We start from the raw sequence: 24,350 nt of genomic DNA, 5'->3' as shown, positions 1-24,350 counted from the left end.
TATCGTTCTACTTGCTTGCCTCTTCCTTTTGTTGTTTTCGACGATGAGTGGTGGTGGGATCAATGAAGTTACTCGTCATGTGGGATTTGTCGGCGAGGGTGACAACGCCGCGGTCTTTCTCCTTTCACTCTGCGGTCCTTGGATTGGATGCTCGAATCGAGTTGAGGTCACGCATCGTCCTGTGCTGTATTGCTCTCAGCTGCTGCTGCTGGCTCGAGTTTAAAGACGCTAAAGAGAGCATGAACTTCGCTGGCTGTGTGTCTCTCAGGGATACGTAAAGTTCCGTGCCAACCTGGTACTCGCAGAATTAAACAACGATAAGGAAACAAGTCAAGCTTACCTGTGTTCCAAGACGACCGGTCGGGTAGAAATCCTTTCGATCGTCTCTTCCACTGCTACGCCAAAGGCATTTATAAAAGCACCCCTGGAATGTTTTCCGAAAAACGTGCAAGTTAGTTGCTAGTTGGACTCGCTTCGCCTTACCTGACGTTAAGTAGGCAACTGTCGACACTCACATTGACAACTGATCGGTTTTGAAATGATCTGCAAGGATCCCGACTGCAACACACAAGCATTGATGGCATTCGGGAAGTTCTTAATCCCACCCCTTGGTACTACAGTTCTATCTAAAAGCAATATAAAGGCAAAGGTTAGAAGGATACATCTCCAATGACAACGAGAGAAAAGCTACGTACCTGGTCGCTGATGAGCATTGGGACATACTAACAATCAGTGGCCCATCCATCTTTCCTTCCACTATACTCTAAATTGTAACAAATCCTGCGTATAGTGACACTACTGGAAAATCCTATCTAACCGTTCTTCTGTCGCTGTAACACAAAAGCACTGCAAGCGATCAAAGTATAAGCTCGTAAAGAAGTAGCGTACCTTCCAAACTATCGTCAGCCAGTGTTCCGCATACCAGCAGCTATGCCATTTATCGAAATGAGAAGAGCATCACGAAGCCTCTGGTTGCTCTGATCCTGTCTCAGACGCCTCAACACCTCCACTTGTAGCATGTTGAGAGGCGTCAAGTACGGCAGCCTGCTCTCGATCAAACGTCTCAGCGTTTTATTGTTCTCCGCTAGCCTGTGATGCCCACTCACTTCCAAAACACACCTCTCTGTCTTGTGGAACTCGTCCCGCAGCTCTTGTCCGAGTGTCTGCCTGGCTGGATTCACTAACCAGTCGTCATAATGCTTCGCAATGGCTATGTCTGCTTTTGCCAACCCCATCTCAATAAGATCTATCGTAGACTGGAAAAACGGCCACTCGCGATACATGGCTTGAAGTTCCTGTATATATCCCTGCGATATGACTGCCTCCAGTCCCTTCCCCACCCCCAGCCATGCCGGAAGAACGAACCTGCTTTGCGTCCATGCAAATATCCAAGGTATGGCCCTCAGCTGTCCAATGCCACCAGACTTCTTTCGCCTCGTCGGCCTGCTGCCGATGTTCAAGTTTCCCAGCTCGGATTCTGGGGTTGCCTCCTGGAAGTAATGCAGAAACTCCTTATTCTCGTAGACGACATTGCGATAATGTTGGCGACTGACGTCGGAGATCTGTTCCATGACCGTTCTCCAGCAACTAACCCGGGGCGAGTCTGGAGGGTTTAAGGTTGCCAAAAGAACAGCCGTCGTGTAGATTTCCAATTCACGTAAAGCAGTCTGTGGAAGGCCAAACTTCGCCTGCACCATCTCTCCTTGCTCGGTTATACGCAGAGTTCCCTGATATGGATCACAAGAGAGAAATGAGAACCTTTTAGCAAAGCCGAGGATTAACTTACAATTACGGAGCCAGGAGGCTGTGATTGAATAGCGAGGTACATAGGCCCGCCACCCCGTCCAACGCTTCCTCCTCGGCCATGGAACAGAGTCAATTTTATCCCGTAGTCCTTGCATGCAGCGACAACATCTTCCTGAGCTTTGTACAGTTCCCAAGCCGCCGTGAAACGGCCAGCATCTTTGCCAGAGTCAGAATAACCCAGCATCACCTGTGCATAGTGTCTCAGCGATACAAACAACAAGTGAAAGTTGGTGCCAACCTCTTGGTGTCCCTGGTGATTTGTAACTAAATGATCACGGTACCACGGAATAGACAGAAGCCTCCTAATTATCGTGCCTGCGTCTCTCAAGTCTTTTACAGTTTCAAACAATGGAACTACCCGAAGCCTGTAAATGCAGTCCGGATCGGTGGGAAGATACAACCACATAGAAGCAACGCTTACGATGTTCCAGGACAGGGCTTGCCAAGCTCGCCGCTCACTACAAGACGAGCTTCCTTCTGGAGCAGCTCAACAGCAAGAACGTCACTAGCCTGAAAAACCATCAACAGCCAATTTATTGTTCAAAAGGTCATAAAAAAAAGACCTCAGATGTCATTGAGACAATGTATGCTCCAAGGGAGTTACTTCCTAATTCTGCTGCAACCCGAAAGGTGTTGAGAACTTCTTGAACCTCCGAAGAAACCTGATCAAAACACGCGTGTGAAACGCCTCAGATCTGTTGAATCACTTACTGCAATCGTTGGCGGGACAAGAGGCCTTTTCCCTTTGAGCTCCTTCGTTAGGAAATCTAGCTTTTTATCTTCATCCCACGCGCTATACGTTCCCATGTCGAGAAACTTTGTTATTGCGTCCAAAGCCTCGGAGTGTTTCTCAGCTTCCTAAAAGAACCTTAACGTAAGTACAGCTGAAACAAGAACGCTCCCTCTAACCTGACGTAAATCGAGTTTCATCAGTGTCATTCCAAATATTGACACACGCCGAATAAGATCTGTAAGGCGCCCGTCCGCTAGCACTTCGGCTTCACAAGACTCCTACACGACACGCATTTTCAGTACAAAACAACACAACACACCAACTAGTACCATTGATCGGTGGCAAAGCATTAATGGCTCCAAGAGCTGTTCTGGAGTTTCGTAGAACTCGCTAGGATCATAATCGCAAGGTAAGTCGTCCAAGAGCTCCTCCATGCGACGGCGAGTATTCACGAGCTTGATAACGTCAAAGGTTTAGCATAGGATGTACAGGCTCAATAAAAAAATGTATATACCTTCTCTCTGATGTGACCAAGCACCACTCTATATGGCGCAATATCAGGCCGACCCGTCGCACTAGGATTCAGTAGTTTATCAACACTAGATTTACTGATTGAATCTGTGCCTGTCCTTTTCCGAATGCCAGCCGAGATGGCCGCTGCGAGAATGGTGGCTGCTCTAGTTGGCGATGCCGGTGATTCTTGATCGTGCTGAATACTATCCCTCATTATCTCCGCTTTCACAGCACTTGGAGATGACTCATTCGACTGTAGCGCTGTTGTGGTGTTGGAGGAAGCCTGCACCAACCTTATGAACTTTTGTTTTGTTTCAAAAGCAATAATTTATTGACCTGGTAAGTTGTTTGCATGTCTATGTCGTCCTTGATTGGAAGTTCTAGAACAGGCAGTTCAGCAACACCGTCTGGATCTGTAATAACTTGATAATGAGCAAAATAGAGAAATAGAAATTACAATTTAAAAAAATAACAAAAAAAAAAAAAAAAAAAAAGGCTCACCAGAGCATGCGGGTATATCTGCACCAGCTGGGAGATTGGAGTGGACACTGGATGCAAACAACTCTCCGTGCCTTCCATACGCCCTGTGGTAACATCTTTCATGATGTTCATCATGGTCGTGCTCATGTTCGCGATCTGAGTTAATAGACGTAAAGCAGGAAAAACAATTAAAAAACAATTGAATTACCTTTTGCAACTATGTCATATGCAAATTGAGCTAGCTTCTCGTCACAATTACTCACGGACAATTCGAACCTCAGGCTATCCACTTCCCTCAGGTAAAGGTCTGCAGCTATCCATCGCGCCAAGTAGCAAACATCTCGGGTCACCTGGGAAAACAAAAACTTGTAACACTCACCTGCAACATTATTTTCTTTTACTTACTTTTGCAGTCACATGTGGATTTCCATCTCGGTCTCCGCCCATCCACGAGCCAAACTTGATTGGCGTCGACGATAGAGGCAGCGGTCTTCCTGTATGCTGCAAAACATCGCACACCACGGCTGCGTTAGACCAGTTGTCTTTGCCAGGCCACGACCACACACTCGCTGCAACAAAATTTTAGTCCCGCACTTTCTTCAAGGCCGTGCTGATTCTTCGTAAATATTGAGGAACCGCCCGCCACAAAGTCTGCTCAACGATGTGCAACCCTGTAGATCTATAACGAGTCAACTCAAAAAGCGTGAAGAATACAAGATTTTGTTGAGCACCTCCGCGAGCTTCGTCCAGAGGTGTAGGCCTTCGTCGCCTTAACTCGTCCGTTTGCCACAGAGAAGTGATCTCTCTCACCTAGAATTTTTTTGAGAAAGCATGCACTCCAGCTGTCTGACAACGCTAATAGATTACCAGATCTTCAATAAGCAGCTCCTTCTCTTCATGAGTTAAATCCTGCCGATCGTTTCTTTCCAAAAGATGCTGTAAGAAATAGACAAACGAGAATTAGAACAAAGAAATCGTTCAAGCTTACCCCGATGCGACGTGTTTGTATTGGAGCGTCCGCCTGTTGATTTGTGTTGGATGAGCCGTCAGTACTATTTCGACTTCCTAAAGAACTCATTGACCGAGAAATAAGATTAGAATAAAAGGAAAAACAGGACATAGTCACCTGATTAGACACCGCATTGTATATATCATCTTGAGAAACTCCCGATTGGATGAGCCTTTTAAAAACATCGTCACACGACTTTGATGGATGGGATGCCATCCTATTCCTCCGGACGCTGCAAAGAACAAGGATCCCAAACAACAAATAAAAACATGTCATGGCATAGCAACACAAGAGAAAAAGAAGCATTTCCTACCGGTGATGCGTCTCGGCGATTCCCATGAGACTCAAGTGATGACTAAAGGCTCTTGCCAGCGGCACTGTTTCATCCACAGACATATTCAAGAGCTCCTTCTCGATTTGCTTCGAGAGCCACAGCGCGGCCTCCTCGACCCCAACAGTCCGCATGTTGCACACGCTCTACACAGAAAAATTTCGGCAAAATCCACGAAAATCCATCCAGATACCTGCGCTAGAAGCCGCACGCGCTCGACCTTCTCCATAAGCCGCGGCCCGACCTCGCGCTGGAGGCAATCGTTGAGCAGATTCCCCAGCAGATGACAATCGTCATCAAACGCCTGGAAAGAGATCTCCTCCGCAATGTCATCGGTCGCATCCGTCATGGCGCCGGCCGTGCTCCGCTCTAGATCGATCGATCGATCGATCACTGCGAAATATTTCTCCCTCCGCCAAGAACCCTAAACTTTGCCCTTACTTTTGCGTTTTCCCGCCGTTATGCTACAAAGAATATACCCCCCATGAGTTTCTTTTCGGGAATTTTAAACTTGGCGCATTTAGGGCAGAAACGGGGGAGCTTCGCTCGAGCGCTATGGCGCTATGGCGCACCGGGGGAGGAGCAATGGCGCTGCTTCCTCGCCTACGAACGCCCATGGGACAGGTGATTCTCGTCGGCGCGGTGTGCTTCTGCTGCCCGGGGATGTTCTCGGCGCTCACAGGGATGGGCGGCGGCGGCCAGGTCGATCCCCACGCCGCCAATCGAGCCCTCACGGCGCTCTACGCGGCATTCGCGATCTTCGGCCTCCTCGGCGGCGGATTCAACAATATTTTGGGGCCGAGGATCACTGTCCTGGTCGGCAGCGTCTTCTACGCGCTCTACGTCGCCTCCTTCCTGCGCTACAACCACAGCCACGACGAGAGGCTCGTCGTCCTCGCCGGGGGATTGCTAGGGTTTGGGGCCGGGCTTCTCTGGGCAGGGCAGGGATCCATCCTCATGTCCTATCCTCCGGAGCGAGACAAGGGCCTCTACATCTCCATTTTTTGGAGCGTTTTCAACATGGGTGGCGTGGTGGGCGGATTGATCCCATTCTTCCTCAACTTTAGCCGCGATCGAAGCTCCTCTCACTCCGTCAACGACACCACTTACATCGCATTCATCGTGGTGATGCTGTGTGGGAGCATTCTCTCGCTCAAGCTCGTCCAGCCGGATCAAGTGGCGCGCGAGGATGGAACCCAGGTGATCTCCGCGCTCCACACCGATGTTGCGACCGAGTGCTGGGAGATACTCAAGCTCTTTCGTGATCCGAGGATGCTAGCGTTCGTCCCGGCATGCATCGCCAGCAACTTCTTCTACACTTACCAGTTCAACAACGTGAATGGCTTGCTCTTCGACGTGAGAACTCGCGGCCTCAACAACGTTGTCTACTGGTCGGCACAGATGCTTGGCTCGGTTCTAGCAGGAAGAGTGCTCGACAAATCCAGCCCCAGCTCTCGATCGCGCGCTCACCTGGGAATTCTCCTCGTCGCGGCCGCCTCGACGCTCATCTGGGCTGCCGCGTTCGTCAACCAGACAAATTACTCTCGCCGTCGTCTTCCGCATGGAGTCCCGCTGGATTTCACCGATGGCTTCCAGTTCCTGGGCCCGTTCGTGCTCTACTCGTGCTTTGGCCTGCTCGACGCGATGTTCCAGACGCTGTGCTACTGGGTCATGGGGGAGATGAGTGGGGAGGTCCAGACTTTGAGCCGCTATGGAGGATTTTACAAGGGTCTCCAGAGCGCTGGAGCGGCGGTGGCTTGGCAGCTTGATGCGAGCGAGATGGCTTTGATGCCTCAGCTGTGCCTCAACTGGATTCTCATGTCACTCAGCTTTCCACTGCTGTGGATTATGGTGAGGGATTTTAAGGACGAGCGACATCACAGGAAGGAGGACAAGGAGCACCTCTTTTTGCTCGATAGCTCGAGCACCAATTCAGAGGATTGAGTAAGAAGATTAGACATGGGCCTCTAAAAAGAAGAGGCAGTATGATCTTTTCTTCCTGGTGTAGATTATTATGTAATGCTGGCCACAGCTTCAGCACTCTTCTTGGTGTTAGTTGTAATTTTTAATGCAGGCACAGCTTCAGTAAAGAATTTAAAATAAATCAGAAATGACCAATTGTAAAGTTTGTAAATATATATATGTATATACATATATTACCTTGGCTATATGGACTCATTTGGGACTGATCTTAATGTATACAGTATGTACATATATATTTGAATTAATGTCACCAGCCCTTCCCAATTAGCCACAGCCAGTCAAGGGTTACACCCGCAAAAATTCCTCCGAGTAGAAAAAACACAAGAATGTTTCCAATAGCATTTTGCTCCGGTCCCTGAAAAAAAAAACACAGAGAGAAAATTTAAAAGGAGCAAACTTAAGAGACGGAATCGCTACATACCTTGTAGCCTCTGGGGGCCTCAACAAGAACACAAACAGTGAGGTGTCCATTGGTGATTCCGAGAAGAATGCACAGCATGAGCATCCATCCTTGGTCACCATACTTGGCCGTGAGATAAAAGGCAGGTATAAAAGCAAACCTCGCCACCACGGCCGCCAAAATTCCCACTCTCGACTTGATCTTGATGGCTTTGATCAAAGGAAGATATCTTCCAACCAAGTCTCCCAAGTTATACATCGTAATTAGAACAACAACGTACCTGTAGATGTTTGTCGTGAAGTTCCACGAGAGATTGGAAAATCAAAGCAACCAGCTTACCATGATCCCAGGCTGTGTGATCCCGTATCCTCGGCTAGAAATCCCGGGAAGATCGATAGAGTTAAAACGTAAATGGCGAACAGATCAAATGCGTAGTCGACATTTTGTGAGAGAAGAGCGAGGCTAGAAAGCCTGGTGTTTCCTTTTTCGGAGTCCTGATGATTCAGAGAGATCTTATCAGTATCTAGCTTTGCGATTCAAACGAAAACGAACCCTTTCGAGATCATTGACGACGACTCCGGCTGCAGCAAGATCAGCGTTTACTGTGGTGGCACCTTCCAAAGCCGCAGTTTTCCGGTAGTGTTTGACCATGTCAAGCTTTGGGAAAACCACGGCGTAGAGGATCAAGCACAGGAGCTCGAAGAAAGCCGAGATGAAAAAGAAAGTCACTGGAAAAAGAAAAGAGATGGACCATCAGATGACACCGACTTTATATGAACTTACGAGCTCCTTTGCGAAGTCCAACTTTCGTGTCTGGAAACGAAGCTTTGGTGATCAATCGTAGGCCCGAAGTGGCAGCACCAGAAGCAGCGAGTCCTGCTGAGAATGACTGCAAGAAAATCACCAAGAAAACATTGCAAGGATGAGAAAAAATTCGAAGACATATGATTTTACCTGAAGGAAGTTTGGATGCATGTAAGATAAGTCTCCAACAATGCCACCTTGAACGAATGCATCGGCAAGGCCGAAGCAAGCGCTCAAGGCGCACACTCCAATGTAAGGTCCGATGCCTCCATGGCCGGAGGTTGCCAAGTCCAGCTTCACCACCGACACACCCACAAAATATCTCAGCACTGAATCATTGAAAGTCCATACATTTTCAACGAATCTTGAGTAGAAAAAACGCAAACCAGAGAAGACAAATCACAATGGTCGGTCACTTACAATAGGGACGAGCGTCGAGGATACGAAGAACACCGAAAAACCAAACAAGATCCTGAATCGCGTATCGACTTTAGCCTCGTAGTATGTGAGAATTCCCACTGTGATGACAGCAAAGGGCTGATAGACGAGCGTAAGAACACGCGAAGGATGATAGTCCTATAAGACAAAAGAGAGAAAAACTGAAGTTAGAGAGTCCAAGCTCCAAAAGGAGAGCTCCCACAAACCGGGAAGACGTGGGAGTAGTAATCCATGACTGTGAGCATACTGTTCCAAGTAAACAAAGATCCAAGTCCCAAAAGCCAGCACATAAGATACGCAGCACTCCTTCCCTGCGAGCAACATCGATTGAATCGAACAATTCCAGTCCAAGAACATCACGGCATTGTCTAAACTCTAGATCCAAAATCGCCGAGATACCTTCGTGGGTGGCTTGGCAGTGATCAAATCCATCTCCGCCGAGGAAGGCATGGCCCCCTTTTCTCGCCAAAGCCGCCCGCTCCCTCTTTCTCTCTCGCTCTCTTTCTCCCAGGAGAGGAGGCCTATTTCGTGCTACTGCTGTTTGCTTTTTACAGTACTCCTTTAAAAATAAGGATTTGTTTCTGGGAGAAAGCGTAGTCTATGTAGACGGGCGATTGTCAAATGTGTTTGCGGTCCCTGGTCTACGACTTTTCTAAAGTTTTTACGTCGAGAGAGAGAGAGAGACAGAGACAGAGAGAAAAAGAGCCCACATTCTTTCTTTTGTACACACAAAGTCTCGACTTTTGAAAGCCAGATCAAGTACTTGGCTGATTTTGACAACCCATTAACAGGAATAAAGCAGAAAAGTGAGATTCGCTCTTCTGTTCTTCTTTGCGTGTGCACTAAGAAATTAAGAAAATTAAATATCTACTTAGGGGAGGGTTAGGGCTCGCCCTGTTCTAGGGCACTTTTCCTTTAAAATAATGGAATCTATCTTTCTTTATATGACCTAAAATGAGCATTGCTTTGATCCAGTCTTGCAAATCCTTGCATGAGCTGAAACGCGTCCACGAGAATCTCATGGAACGGGAGATCGATCCCAAGGTGGCGAGCTTTTTGATCCAGGGCTACGCCAGATTGGGAAGCGTCGAAGATGCCAGGCGCGTTTTTGACAACATCGTTCCTTCGAGGAGAGATTCCTTTGCATGGGTGGTGATGATCTCCGCCTACGCACAACTCGGCGACACCACAAATGCCCGGTCCGTTTTCGATGAAATGCCGACCAAGGATCAAATCTCCGCCACTGCCATGCTCTCTGCATATGCCCGCGTTGGGAATCTCCGGGAATCTAAGAGAATATTCGCCAGGATGCCGACCTGGGACGTGCATTCCTGGACTGCAATGCTCTGTGCGCATACCAAAAAATCCCAAATCAAAGAGGCAAGAGAAATTTTCGATTCAATGCGAGAAAGGAATCTCGTAGCCTGGAACGCGATGCTCTCAGCATATGCCCTTTCACGGCATCTAGAGCAAGCTAAAGACCTCTTTAAGAGAATGCCCGAAAGAGATACTATTTCATTCACTGCTATGCTCACCGGATATGCCCTATCTGGTTATCCAAATTCAGCGCTTCAACTCTTTAAATCTATGGGTGAATGGAACCATGTCTCTTGGAATGCGCTTCTTTCGGCATTTGCCCATAACGGGCATTTGCAAGACGCTAAGCGCGTGTTCGATTCCATGCCCCTTCACGACCTCGTGGCGTGGAATACCCTAATCTCCGCATACTCCCACCAGGGCTTGATCGACGATGCCAGGGCGCTGTTCGATCGCATGCCGGAGAGGAATCAATCCTCCGCCACGCTCCTCGTCTCGATGCTCGCGCAAGCCGGCCAGATCGACGCCGCGCGCGAGGTTTTCGACAGCATCGCCCAGCCAGATCTCATTTCCAGGACGGCGATGGTGGCGGCCTACGGCCAGAGCGGCTGCCCGGCACAAGCCAGGGAGGAATTCGATCGAATGCGGCAGCGCAACATCGTCTCCTGGAACGCGCTCCTCACCGCGCTGGCGCTCAATGGCCTCGTCGAAGACGCGCGCCATGTCTTCTTCGCCAGGATGCCCGAGTGGAACCTCGTCTCGTGGTGCGTCATGGTGAGCGGCTACTCGGAGCTCGGGGATTTGGAGGGCGCCAGGGAGTTCTTCGATCTCATGCCCGAGCGAAGCCTCGCGTGCTGGAATGCGATGCTCTCGGGGTATGCCGCGGGGGGATTTCTCCGCGAGGCCGAGGGGATCTTTTGCAGGATGAAGGAGCTAGATCTTGTTTCGTGGACTTGCATGGTCTCTGCATATGCCCAACACGGGCATTTGCGAAAGGTGGCGGAGATCTTCGATACAATGCCGGAGAGAAATCTCGTTTCGTGGAACTCGCTCCTGTCATCCTTCGCACAGAATGGCGAGTTCGAGGAGGCCAAGCGAGTGTTCGATCGGATGAAAGAGTGGGATCAAGTCTCTCTAAACGCGATGCTATCCGCGTATGCCCAGCACGGGTATGTGGATCACGCGAAAGCTTTCTTCGATCGAATGGCGCACAGGAACACCGTCTCCTGGAACGCGATGCTCGCTGGCTACGCCCAAAACGGGCATCTTCACGAGGCCAAGGAGTGCTTCTACGCCATGGAAGCTCCGCGCGATCTCGCGTCATGGAATCATCTTCTTGCCGCTTACTCTCACTCGGGAAACCTCCACAAGGCCAGGGAGATCTTCGACACTCTCGAGCAGCAGAACATCCTCACCTGGAACTCGATGCTCGTCGCCCTCGCTGCGAATGGCGATCACTTTCACCTGGCGCTCGAGATGTTCCACACCATCTTCACGACCGATGCTCCGGACGGGATCTCTCTGACTTGTTTGCTGCTGGCATGCAGCCATCGCGGCCAGCTCCGCGCCGGATTCCGGTGCTTCCACACAATGGTGGCGGACTGCGGATTGAAACCCGAGAAGCAGCACTACTGCTGCATGGTGGGACTGCTGGGACGAGCGGGGCGACTGGATGATGCCGAGGAGCTCCTCGCAAGCATGCCCTTTGTTCCAGATTCTCTCGACGTGAATTCGCTCCTCGCGGCTTGCAGTGATCACAAAGATGCGAGGCGAGGTGCTCGAGCGACTCGGTCTTTGGGTGTTAACTTGAATTCCAAGCATGGATCGTCGTACGTACTGCTAAGCAACATGATACAGCTCCAAGGTTCTTCTCCCTCATTGATAAGAGTTGACGAAGCATAGAAAACTATACGCATTTGCCAACTTGCTTGTCCAAGAGCATCCATTAGTCAATTTTGTAATCGTTTCAAGCCGTCTTTCCGTGATTTTTCTAATGCTTTTCTCTGGATTCTTATACACAGATCATGGTGGTGCTGGTGGAAGTTTCAACACGGAGTATATAATTATATGATACATAATTTAGTATTTGGACCTGGATAGCGATAAAGAATCCTAAAGAGTTGGAAGCATGATGCAGGGGCGGTTTCCTAGTGCTGGAATATTTTTTAGTTATTTACTTTTATCTATTTTCTTTTGTTAAAGCCGCGAGCAGCAGCAGCCTGTGCACACGCAGGTGAGGACACACACATTGGGATTATAATATGTTTTTCTAAGTATAAAGTAGGGAAGGAAAGAAGAAATTTGTGTCTTTGCCGCATTGACAAATTTGACATTTGGATCCTCAGGTCAATCAATCAGTCACCTCTTTGCGTCTCTTTCTGCTTTGTTTTCTCCAGAGGGGAGTGGGCTTTGTTTAACTCTTTCTTTTGTTCAGGGATTGATGAATGAGATCAGCGATGATCCATCAAGCTAAATGTCAACAAATGCAATAATTGCAGGTTCATGATGTGGAGATCTTGTCTTGTGAGCTGCAGTTTTTTCTGACTAGGGCTCGAGGCAGGGGAGTTTAGTACCATGCAGAGACTTTATAGACGGTGATTGTGATGTCACACTACAAGCAGCATTTGGACGAGCAGGATTTATAGCAGAGATGGAGACCCTTGATTCCTGTCTGATAAAATCTCCCGCAAGTTGCAATAAACTGCAGAGTGGGTGGAGTCGGCATGGTCAATTTCTTCTGAACCTATTCTGTTTCAGCAACTTTCAATCTGTAGGACTAGTGGTTGCTGTTGCTCTTTTCTTTGCTAAGGCATGTGTAGAGCTGGGACCATCAGAACCTTGCTGTTTGTTTCTCGCTTTTGGGGCAAATGTGGTGCAAAGATTTAGTGTTCACCATTTGGTGGTCACTATCATGCAATCTTGAGATTACAAAATAGGTGCCCACTTCTCAAATGCTATGCTATCCTCTCTCACTTCTGAAATGCTATGCTATCCTCTCTCTCTCTCTCTCTCTCTCACTCACACACACACACACACACACACATTTATAAGATTAAATGGTTTTCAAAAAATTTTAGTGGGGTATGTGGTTGCTGACTTGATCACCACCTTGATTCTTGAATAGTCAGAGAGGGATATATTCCATTTATCATCACCACCAGCAAAGGACAATGCCCATAGAAAAATTCCCATGGTTTCTTTAGGGTTCTTCCTCTCCATCCCTCTCCAGAGGATCCTCTCTTCTCTTCCTTGCTTGGCGCTCTTGGCTTTCATGTGATGTTCTTGCTCGACCTCTTGTAGCGGCGCGGATTTTGGGGCGCCCTTGCTACATTCTTGATGCTGCTGCCGATCGAAATCGAATGATCCAGCAGGAGATCTTCGATCTGTCCATGGGTTTGGCCATGTCTTCGTCCCAGGCACCGCATTCCTCGTGCCTGGGGATGAGATTCCAGAGGCGATTGCACAGGCAAAAGCTCTACATCCGGAAGCGCGCCGGGCAGCTGTGGAGATTCGTCAAGAAGCTCCGCGTGAGATTGTTCCTAGGTCAGTCACTCTCGATCGATCGAAATATCTCTCGTCTCACCCTCTCGGATCGATTGATCCATCCATCGCAGGCGGCAGGGGCGGCAGGAATCGCGTGGTCGCATCCGAGCAGCACCAAGCCCCGGCGCCAGCGCCAGCGCCGGGAGGAGGAGAATGCAGCACGCCGTCGCGCAAGAATCCGCGCAACAAGATCAAGATCGTCAAGAAATCCACCTCCATTCTCTTCGAGGAGGTCCAAGCTCCAGCCGGCGAGTGGTCTCTCATCCCCGGCCTCCCACACGACGTCGCGCTCCAATGCCTGGCTAGGGTTCCTCGCGTGGAGCACTGCCTCCTCCGCGCGGTGTGTCGGTCCTGGCGATGGATCGTGGAGACGCCGGATTTCGTGGAGCAGCGCCGGCTCCTGGGATGCGCCGAGGATTGGCTCTATCTCCACGTTGGGACGTCCCCGCATCTGGACGAGCGCCGGGACCGCGATGGATCGTCCAAGAGGGGGAGTAGCAGCGGTGGCAAGTGGCAGCTAGTCGGGGGATTTAGCTTGTGGCACGCGCTGGATCCTTACAGATACAAATGGCACGCTCTTCCGCCAATTCCATACGATGAATCGGTGACGGGGGGCCAGGTCGTGCTGGGCGCTACCTCGGTGGTGATGAACGGGAATCTCTTCGTCATTGGAGGAGCTCCATTTGGAAAAGCTGCCATCAGGTACTCTACTCTACCTTGTTGTGTTCTTGGGAATTGGTTTGTTTTTCCGTATGTTCTTGGTGGTTCTCTTGTCAGTGCTTTGTGGTCGACTTGACGATTGTTTGTGTTTGAGAAACAATGCCCTTGGTGGTGTGCTTCTCTTGTCAGTACTTTGTGGTCGACTTGATGAGTGTTTGTGTTTGAGAAACAATGCTCTTGGAGGTGTGGTTCTCTTGTCAGTGCTTTGTGGTCGACTTGATGATTGTTTGTGTTTGAGAGACAATGATCTTGGTGGTTTTCCTTGTTCTATGTTTGTTTGGGTTGGATGATGATTGCTTGCACTGGCATTGTGCTTCTCGAATTATCACTTTGGTCGTCGTAAGCTACAGGAGGGTGTCCTTTTCTTCCCGTCCAGCATTGTTTCTCTATGACGCGTTTCAGTCTTTGTCATTGCGCGTTCTATCGTTGGTATCTTCCTCTCTTTGATGCATTATTTTCTTCTCTTCTTTTTTGGACTACACTCACTTGTGACCCTCAGGCTTTCTCTTTCGTTAGTCCCTGGCATCTTTGCTCCGCTTACTTTACGTGTTTGTCACTTCATGTTCGTGCTGTGGGAATTGAGAGCTAGCACCAAACTGACAATCTCACCTTTACCTCTTAGGGACGTCTGGGTTTACAACCCTCTACGAAACCGATGGAAGCGAGCGGCACAGATGATCACCCCCCGCTTCGCCTGCCTCGCAGCTACAATCAAAGGCAAGCTCTACGTCATCGGTGGCTCGGGAATCTGTCACCTCACAGGCTACTCCCTCCCGTGCCTCGAGGTCTACAATCCAAAGACGGATAGTTGGAGCTACAAAGCCAGTGCTCGGGGAATCGTCACGGCTCATCCATGCAGCCCGCTCAAGTACATCGCCGTAGTGGACGACAAGCTTTGCGTCATAGGACCACAAAACGTGACCGGAAGAATCAACGCAGGGATGTATGACCCCGAGTCGGACTCGTGGCTGGAGATCAAGCCGGGGCTCAGATCGGGGTGGGGGAAAGCAAGCACAGTCATGGATGGTTTGCTCTACACGCTCGACTTTGGGTGCTACCAGCAGTACGTTGCCGAGAAGGATAGCTGGCTGCCAGTCAAAGGGAAGAACGCGGACTCTTTGCTCGAGTGGGATCCCAGGCTGGTGTCCGCCATGGCTGGGAGTAACGGGAAGCTCTACATGGTTGGGACGATGGGGCCGGCCTTGATTGTGGTGATCGCGCCGGTTAGAGGCGGCAAGGTGAACCAGAATGTTTGCTGGCATACCATGAAGTTGCCGAATGGTGTGGACTTTCTGGGGGACTTGGGACATTGCTCTTGTCAAGTGATCACATTCTAAGGAGTGATCCACTCGCGATTTTATTGTGTAACAAGTAAATAAACGGAACAAATTGAGAAAAATCACTGTTCAAGCTAACATAACGTTGGTCAAACTTAATATAAAATCACTAGTTTTAGAAATACATTTTTAAAAATCATAAAATAATAATATTTTTTTGGTATTATTTCAACATATGAAATACTAATGTTTTAGAAAAAGTCATGCACCCCTTTTCAAAAATAATTTTTTTACTCCTTATTAATAATTATTTTTATAAAGAAAATATATTTTAAAGTGTAAATAAAAGTTTTATGATACAGTGAGGTCAAAGTCTTCCATAAATATTTTATTTTAAATATATATTTGTGAGAGCCAAGTGTACGGCTATGATGCTGTATACTAATATTATCATAGTGAGATTTTGGTAGCTGTCAGATTGGTTTCAATCTGGATCACTTGCTCCTGTATATAAACTAGGGTTTTTGGGTTAATTGATATGCACATTTCTATATTCTCTTTCCATATTCCATGCAGTCACATTGGTGGAGGTGAAAGGCATTCTTAATTGTCCCTGAGGAGTGTTTGAATTTAGGATTTTGGTTTAGATCTAGTTTTTGCATCGTCTAGATTTAACTTTTTTCCATTCCCTTTCTTTTGTTCTTCCCTTTCAGGATTTTGGTTTAGATTTAGCTTTTTTGCATTGTCTAAATCTCCCATTTCCTTCTTGCTTTTTGTCGTTTCTCTTCCTTCACTCTTTCTTCGTCTGTCTTTATGGCAGATCAGCAATTTCCTCCTTTGACTCTGGAGCAGTAGTTGGTACAATTGTTTGATGCTATGCACTTGCAATTGAACAACCAAACTCAGTTGATGGTGGCATTTACGGCACGTGGTACAACTCCTCCTGCTCTTGGTGCTAATCCTCGTCTTCGGCCAGAGTTCTTTTGCGGGAATCCTGGGGATAATATGTACCATTGGTTTGATCACTTCATGATGATTGCCACATAACATTCTTGGGATGATGCTCAACATTTGCATGAGTTTCCCACATGTTTCCAAGGGATGGCGTTACAATGGTATAATGGTCTGAGCACAGCCACTCATGAGGATTGGAGTGTTCTCCCGGATGTCTTCAAACGTGCCTTCGGAAATGCCGACGATTGTGATAATGCCTTCCAACAATTGCATCGTCTTCGCCAAGGGCCATCTGAGTCAGTGATGCAATTTGGTGTTCATATCCGAAGTCTTTTGCTTCGTGCGGAGCCAAATATGTCAGAGCGGATCAAGCTAGGAATGTTGTGGCCAGCACTTCGTTAAGATTTTGTCAGACTTATGCATGCACTTGCTCCTGCCAGCCTTGACAATGCTTTTTGCTTGGCATAACATTATGAGACGTCACCTCTTCCATTTCTCGCTGCACGTCCTTCAGCTCCACTTCCTTTGGGTGATAGTCCTGTTCTAATGGAGGTTGATGCTGCTGCTACTCACGTCCAAGGACAAAGTCGAGGACATGGTCGTGGCCGTGATGTTTGCTGTTGGGTGTGTGATGAAGTTGGTCATACTTATCGGCATTGTCGGCGGTTTCCGGATTGGCGACCTCCATTTCCTGGGTAGCGACCTTGGCGTCAGCAATGTCCCGTTGGTGCTGCTGCAGTGGATGGTTTGGACACTAAGATACATTCGGGAAACGAGGAGTCGCGCGAGTAATGGAGGGACCTTGCGTGAATAAATTAGTGACCCCTTCATCTTTCTTTCGGAAGTATCATCAAGGGGTTCACTCAACATCGGTTCATCCAGTGTTTACTTTCCAAGCTCGTTTTTTATAACAAGAGGTCTCCTATTATTCTCTCCATGTTGGTTGATACAAGTTCGAGTTTATCTTCTATTACTTGACCTATTGCCACACGTTACTGTTGACACTTGCGTCATGCGGTAGAACCAGTTTTCATTCTTTATGGCAACAGCCGTACACATGCATGTGCACGAGATGAGGTGGACCTGGTTGTGCATGTGGGCAATCTCGAGCTTGAGTTGTAGTTATTGCGCGTGGTGCCGAGTCAAGATTTTGACCTCATTTTTGGTATGGATTGGTTGCAGCAATCATGCCAAGTGTGATTTTGAGGCTTCTCCCCCTTGTCTCATACTTTCTTATGTTTCATTCATTCCTCTCACTTCTGTACCTCTTTGTCCCTATACTTCTACCTCTGCTTCCATTACTTTTGTTCCCCCACTATTTCCTCCTATATTTCCATCTTGTTTTGCTCTTCCTTTTTTCGATCCCTTCGACGATCTTTGTGTTGTAACGGTGGACCGGCTCATGAAGTAGTATTTTGATCTCTTTGAATTTGACCTCTCATCTGGGGCCAAGATTGCCACACATCATCCAATTCCAACTGGGGATGCTCGTCCAATCAAGGTTCCCGTTTGTTATCAGTCACCCAAGGAGATCTGGATTTTATGTGCAAATGTCAAGGAGATGTTGGAGAAGGGTGTTATTCAGAAGTCGCGGAGTCCTTGGGCATGTGAACCTCATCTTGTAATGAAGTTTAATGGGAGTATTCGTTTTTACATTGACTATCGTCCGTTAAATGAAGTAACAATCTCAAATGTGTGCCCTCTTCCTCACACTACTGATCTCTTGGATTGTCTGGGGCGAAGTCATTAGTTCACCAAACTAGATCTTGCTTCTGGGTACTGGCAAGTACCGATGGCCGAAAAAGATATTCCTAAGACTGTTTTTTGTACACCATTTGGTTTGTATGAGTTCTTGGTGATGCCGTTTGGTTTGAACAATGCTCCAACAACTTTTCAGCGGATGATGGACGAGGTTCTTTGCGATATGCCAGAAGTGACTATTGACTTCATTGATGATATCTTGATCCACTCAAAGGGGACGTGGGAGGAGCACGTTCGTGATGTTTATAAAGTGTTGGATCGGTTACACGACGTTGGTTTAAAGCTGAAGTGGTCGAAGTGCGTGTTTGGGTCCAAAAACACAACTTATCTTGGGTACCGTATTTTTCGTGAGGGTTTGCAAGTTGATCTTGACAAACTTGTGGCTGTTCTAAAGTTTCCTACTCTGAAGTGTGTGAATGATGTGTAGCGCTTCTTGGGTAAGGTGCAGTATCTTGGTTGTTTTGTGAATCATTTTTTTGATCGCACTGCACCGTTGTGAGCGTTGCTAAAGTCATCAACATCATCTTTCATTTGGTCTCCGGATTGTGAGTGGGTGTTCGGGGATCTCAAAGTGCTGTTGACAACTCCTCCGGTTTTAGCATATCCTGACTACATTCAACTTTTTATTTTGCGCGTGGATGCTTTTGACATTAGTCTTGGAGGTGTGTTGATGCAAAAGAGCTTGAGTGTGCCTAGTCAGCGCCATCCTATTGCGTATATAAGCCGTACATTACAACCAGCGGAAATGAACTACTCCACGACAGAGAAGGAGTGTTTAGCAACAATTTGGGGTTTCAAGAAACTTCATGCATATCTACATGGCTTTTGGACATTACTTGAAGGTGATCATGCTGTTGTTACTTCATTATTAAAGCGGAAGGACTTGGTTGGTCGTACTGCTCGATGGGCTTTGAAGCTTCAGATACATGATTTTGACGTTGTTCATCGCTTAGGGAGTTCTATGGCTGATGTTGATGGCCTTTCTCGAGCTCCTCTTCCTTTTCCATTCTCTTCTCATGTTTTTTATGAGCTTGTTGTTCCAACCTCTGTGGATTTTCTAGACAATGATTCTATGCCGTTGGCGATTGCTGTACTTGACGTTTAGTGTCCACAAGGCACAGAGCAAGATCTACCTTCTCTTGATGAGGTTCGCGAGGCTCAAAAGATTGAGCCGTGGATTCGAAGGCTTCGAAATGGGTTTGAGAATCTTGCATCACTTGCTGATGACTTCAGATATATGATTATCCGGTATGTGCGTAGCTACGTTTGGTGCCAAGCTTGTAATACTCCCCCTCAGGCTGCGGAAGGACAATTGGAGTCAATTGCAATTTCCTGTCCATTTGAGTTGGTGGCGTTTGAACTTATGGGAGCTTTTCCACAGTCAACTACTAGCAATGAGTATGTTATTATTGCTTCTGACTACTTGACTCGTTGGGTGGAAGTTGGTGCTCTTGCTAGCACCTTTACAACTGCTATTGAATACTTCCTCCTCAATCCAGTGGTGTTCCAGCATTCTTGTCAAGAGTGGATTCTTTCGGATAATAGTCCTGCATTTATGGCTGAGGCATTTCATGTCTTGACGTATCAATTAAGGATATGCCACACTTTCATGAGTGCTTATCATCCACAATCAGACGGTCTGGTGGAATAGCTTGTTCGGACATTCAAAGGGATGATTGTGAAGTATGTGAACTTTCAGTATTCGGATTAGGATTGTTATTTGCCGTCCCTTCGGTATGCATATGTCACAGGGGTGCAGAGTTCTGTTGATGCTTCACCATATAAACTCCTATATGGTCATGATCGAATATTACCAATGGAGTTGGGTTTACCTTTGCGATTGCCACGAACTGCGGATGCTAGGTCATGGGATTAGTATTTAATGAGCATTCTTCCACTTGTCCGAGCGAAGTCTGCTAAACACTTAGGCCGCATACAAGTGGGACAACAACGGCGGTATAACTCCCATCATCGTCCACTTGCAGAGTACAAAGTGAACGATTTGGTGTTAGTATGTTTTCCCCATCTTATGGTATGTGGTTTATCTAAAGGGCTCCTTGCACAGTGGAAAGGACTGTATCGGGTGTTGCGGCAAGTTGGACCACAAGTTTATAAGGTTCGGCATGACGTCCAACAGGCCGATCCTCCAAGAGATTGTGCATGTGCAACAATTGAAACGCTTCATACAAAAGGATCAGGAGCAATTAATACCATCTACAGATCCGCTGATGCTTTCTCCTGACGTTCCTCTAGATCCCAGCCCGTCTACAAGAGAATTCTGATGGTCTTCCATTGTTCCGGGAGGAGGGGATGATGTGAGGGCCAAGTGTACAGCTACGATACTGTATACTAATATTAGTGTAGTGGGATTTTGGTAGCTGTCGGATTGGTTTCACAATCCGGACCACCTGCTCCTGTATATAAGCTAGGGTTTTTGGGTTAATTGATATGTATATTTCTGTATTCTCTTTCCATATTCCATGCATTCACATATTGTAATTTTTAAAAAATTTAAATACATAATGTAAAATAAGTAAGTAACTTTTTCTTTAAATGGTTTACAAATTAATACTATTAAGTACTTATGGATTTTAAATTTATCCTTAATAGGAGGTATCTAAAATAAATATATTAATATGGCTGAGAAAAATATTTTTACACCATAAATTTAAGTATTAGAGAAAAATTAATTAGCTTAATATATTAAAGTAAAACTTTATTTTTATGTCAACAAATGTTTTTTTATAGATTTTAAACAATGATTTGGGGTTAATTATAGAGTAATTCAGCTATATGGTAATTTTCTTTTTAAATCTTGATGTGACTTATAAAATTGCAAATATAGAGGTACTAAGATAATAATAAAAAATTATTTTTAAAAAAAATTAATACTAATATTTCAATTTTAATTTTATTTGAAAAACCTCGACATAAAATCTAAAATATTTACTGTATTTTATATTAAATTTTCTAAAATGTGTATAAACATATTTCTAAACCAGATCTCGTGTTTTGACAATATTTTATTAAAATAAACTTCTTTAATTCTTAAACAGTACTAAATAAAATAATAAATTAAATAACTACTTCCAAGTTCTAAACCTGTAAGTTCTACATATAGATTTATTTTATTAGTTCAAAAAATTTACAAGTTGAAGTGATGTTCACAATTATCAAATTCTCAAATGTGATATCAAAAGGTGTTAGAAGCCTACCACCAAGCTGGCACTATCATTGAAGATGGTTGATATTTTCTACTCCCTAGTAAGAAGTCACTCCTAGATTTGCATTCCTTGCATTAATCATTTGCACTACTTGGTAGCTAAAGTTTGAAGTGCGTCTGGTATGCTGGTGCATTCTATTGTTAGCATTAAAACTTTCGGGATTCTCACGAACGCCTGAAAGTTTAGCAATTGACGGAAATAAAAATTACGGAAAACCAAAACAACTAACGGGGATTGTTGTTCAGATAAACGTCGTCTTGATCAGTAACACCTTCCCTAGCTCCCTGTTTCCTTCGAACTCCAAAAAATTTCCAAGCTACCATTCAACGCTGGTCAGCTAGCATTCACTTGAAAGACTCTATACACAAATGCCCAGCAATGCTTTCAAAGGGGTGGACGCACAGGGCTTGCTACGGAGGATCATATCAGCGGCACGACCTCCACAGTTGGGATTGTTGTGGATCTTGCATCCAGCCAGCAAAGTTCCCCACGCAATTTCATCCGGCAAAAACGGCATTGTTTCGATGAGCTCCTCGGCATCTTCGATCATCCCAACTCGACTTAGAACATCCAGCATGCACCAGTAATGCTCCCTGTTCAATCCAAGATCATAGTCCCGTGGTATCGACACGAACACCCTCCAAGCTTCGTCGATCAATCCCTCATGGCTGCAAGCAGCAAGAACGTTTAGCAGAGTTATCTCCTCCGCCTTGAAACCCCCGAGCTCCATTTCTCTCCACAGGTCAATCGCGTCTCGCCCACTTCCGTATTGAGCAAATGCCGCCACCATCACTGCCCATGCAACCGTGTCCCTGTTCTTGATGCGATCGAAAGTTTTCTTGGCTTGCAGCATATGGCCGTTTTGGGCATACGCCGTGATCAAGATCGTCCACGAGACAACACTCTTTTCGGGCATCCTGGCAAAGAGTTCTTCGGTCTCTTCGACACAGCCAGCGTGAGCGAGCACCAGCAACATCGTGCTCCAAGTTACGTTGTTTGATTCTCGCAAGCCAGCAAAGAGCCTTTTGGATTCCTCCACGAATCCATTCTGTCCGTAAGCTGCGATCATCGCCGTGAATGTCACTAGGCTCCTCCTTGGCATGAAATCGAAGAAGGTTTTCGCTTCTTCCAGCTGAGCATCCTGTCCGTATGATCCCAGCATGATCGTCCACGCGAAAACGTCCCGCTCCGGCATGAGCTCAAACGTGTTCCGGGCTTCCGAGATCGACCAGTTCTCGGCATAACCCACGCAAAGAGTGTTCCACGAGATCAAACTCCGCAGTGGAAATCGATCGAACAGCTTCCTGGCCTCGTCAACGTTCCCCTTTTGAACAAACGCAGCTAGCATTGCATTCCACGAGATTAGATCTCGTTTTGGCATTTGATCGAAGCTCCGTTTGGCCTCCTCCAGGAGCCCAGCTTGCGAAAATGCCTGGCAAGCGGAATTCCAAGACACGAGACTCCACTCGGGCATTCTTTCAAACATCGCAGCAGCACTTTTCCATTTCTCGTTTTCGCCAAAGGCAGCGATCATAGTGTTCCAAGAGACTATGTCCCTGTGTGGCATTCTATCAAACATACTTTTTCCTTGACCCAGATGCCCCGTTTGAGCATATAATTTAAGCATAGAAGTCCACGAGACTAAATCATGCCCAGGCATTTTTTCAAAGCTGGTGCCTGTTTCAGAAGTGTACCCGACACAGGCATACCCAGATAATAGAGAATTCCACGAAACCACATCCCGCTTTGGCATTCTTTCGAAGAGAAACTTCCCTTCCACCATATACCCGTTTTGGGTATATGCACCAAGCATGATGTTCCATGAGATCAAAGTTCTCTCTTCGATGGTCTCGAAAACTTTTCGTGCTTCCTCGGGATAGCCACACCGACCGTACATTTGAACGATCTGGTTGCCTAGAGGAGCGTTTTTTTGTATCTCGCTTGGAAGGATTCGCGCGTGAAGGTATCGTCCCTGGAGAAGATCTTTGGCCTCTCCACAGCGAGCGAGAAGCTTGTACAAATCTTTGCTATCTGTGAGTAGAGCTTGTGTGGAGATTCCTCTCTGTGCTATCTTGGAAGAAGGTATACTAAAGTGCATAGAGCTAAGAACATTCTATAGGGAACTGTTCTTTCAAACTATCTGAGAAGAAAGAAAGATATGGAGTGACTCGAAAGAGATGGCGTCCAGTGATGCGATCGCTTCGGTGATGAAGATCACCCAATTGTCTCGCAGCCACGATCTCGTCGCGGCAGAGCAAGCATTCAATCGAATGCCGGAGAAGAATCCCCAGGCCTGGAATGCAATGCTAGCGGCCTACGCACGAAATGGCGATGTTGGTCGCGCCAAGCAAGTCTTCGATGGCCACCCAGCTCCAAATCTCATCTCCTGGAGCACGATCATCGCCACTTATGCCAGGAGCAAAGAAGAGAGACTCGTGGACACCGCCAAGCGCCACTTCGATTCCATGCCGAAACATCATCTCGTGGGATTCGATGTTGCTCGCGTACTCCGGCAGCTCCAAGGATCTGGCCCGTTATTGCTGCTGAATCCAGCCAAACACTGCTCCTTGAGTCATCCATGACAAGCCGTTGGCTGCAGCAGAAGTCTTTGTTGTCACCATCATCTCAGTGTCAATTTTTAAATGTGGTGCTGCAAGAGGAAGATCCACGCTCAGCTTTCAACTTTGCCTCTTGACATGCCCACACTTTCAACTTGTCCCACACTTCAAGTTGAATTTTTGCTTGATTCCTGGTTTTTCCTTCATGCTATTGGAGTGCTTATTTCCAAGTTGATTGAAAATAGAGCTCCTGCCTTCACCTACAAGGGTCTTCTCATGTTGCATGAGTTCAGCAAAAGTCTCCCGCTGAGTGATGTCTGTAATTTTATTGATATATAGAAGATGAGATTTCATAGCACGAGTTGCAAGTCCTTTAAAAAGAACTGCATTTAACTCTTGATCTGTGACACTGCCATCTAGATCGAACAGCTGACTCTCCACCACCTTACACTGGAGTCGAGTGATGTAATTTTGTACTTGCCCATTGGGTTGCTACTCC

The 24,350-nt window shown here is 46.9% G+C and overlaps 5 protein-coding genes and 1 pseudogene across 5 annotated transcripts; 3 read left to right on the top strand and 3 right to left on the bottom strand.

Annotated features, from left to right (window-relative positions):
* Window positions 1-902: 902 nt before the first annotated feature.
* On the bottom strand, window positions 903-5,221 carry LOC9662356 (annotated as a pseudogene).
* Window positions 5,222-5,389: 168 nt separating this feature from the next.
* Window positions 5,390-6,876, top strand: LOC9662049 (UNC93-like protein 1). Its single transcript, XM_002982883.2, has one exon. The coding sequence runs from the start codon at window positions 5,428-5,430 to the stop codon at window positions 6,814-6,816; it is 1,389 nt and encodes a 462-aa protein (XP_002982929.2). The 5' UTR covers window positions 5,390-5,427; the 3' UTR covers window positions 6,817-6,876.
* A 107-nt stretch (window positions 6,877-6,983) lies between these two features.
* On the bottom strand, window positions 6,984-9,055 carry LOC9662355 (equilibrative nucleotide transporter 3). The gene is made up of 9 exons (XM_002982763.2): window positions 8,897-9,055; window positions 8,704-8,808; window positions 8,480-8,635; window positions 8,210-8,353; window positions 8,039-8,144; window positions 7,808-7,983; window positions 7,595-7,749; window positions 7,277-7,535; window positions 6,984-7,210 (listed from the first exon to the last, which is right to left on the bottom strand). The coding sequence occupies exons 1-9, from the start codon at window positions 8,945-8,947 to the stop codon at window positions 7,103-7,105; spliced, it is 1,260 nt and encodes a 419-aa protein (XP_002982809.1). The 5' UTR covers window positions 8,948-9,055; the 3' UTR covers window positions 6,984-7,102.
* Window positions 9,056-9,461: 406 nt separating this feature from the next.
* On the top strand, window positions 9,462-12,116 carry LOC112350847 (pentatricopeptide repeat-containing protein At4g02750-like). The gene is made up of 2 exons (XM_024687778.1): window positions 9,462-11,678; window positions 11,836-12,116. Exons 1-2 carry the CDS (start codon window positions 9,518-9,520, stop codon window positions 11,883-11,885), a joined length of 2,211 nt encoding a protein of 736 aa, XP_024543546.1. The 5' UTR covers window positions 9,462-9,517; the 3' UTR covers window positions 11,886-12,116.
* A 758-nt stretch (window positions 12,117-12,874) lies between these two features.
* LOC9662353 (F-box/kelch-repeat protein At1g55270) lies at window positions 12,875-15,536 on the top strand. The gene is made up of 3 exons (XM_024687978.1): window positions 12,875-13,357; window positions 13,429-14,059; window positions 14,700-15,536. Exons 1-3 carry the CDS (start codon window positions 13,174-13,176, stop codon window positions 15,412-15,414), a joined length of 1,530 nt encoding a protein of 509 aa, XP_024543746.1. The 5' UTR covers window positions 12,875-13,173; the 3' UTR covers window positions 15,415-15,536.
* Window positions 15,537-21,651: 6,115 nt separating this feature from the next.
* On the bottom strand, window positions 21,652-23,391 carry LOC112350884 (pentatricopeptide repeat-containing protein At4g02750-like). The gene has a single exon (XM_024687865.1). It carries the CDS (start codon window positions 23,389-23,391, stop codon window positions 21,652-21,654), a length of 1,740 nt encoding a protein of 579 aa, XP_024543633.1.
* Between the last annotated feature and the right edge of the window lie 959 nt (window positions 23,392-24,350).

This window comes from Selaginella moellendorffii, unplaced genomic scaffold (assembly GCF_000143415.4).
Source record: "Selaginella moellendorffii unplaced genomic scaffold, v1.0 SELMOscaffold_55, whole genome shotgun sequence".
NCBI lineage: Eukaryota > Viridiplantae > Streptophyta > Lycopodiopsida > Selaginellales > Selaginellaceae > Selaginella > Selaginella moellendorffii.
The sequence above is the reverse complement of the archived record's forward strand: the minus strand, read 5'-3'. Positions and strand labels throughout refer to the sequence as shown.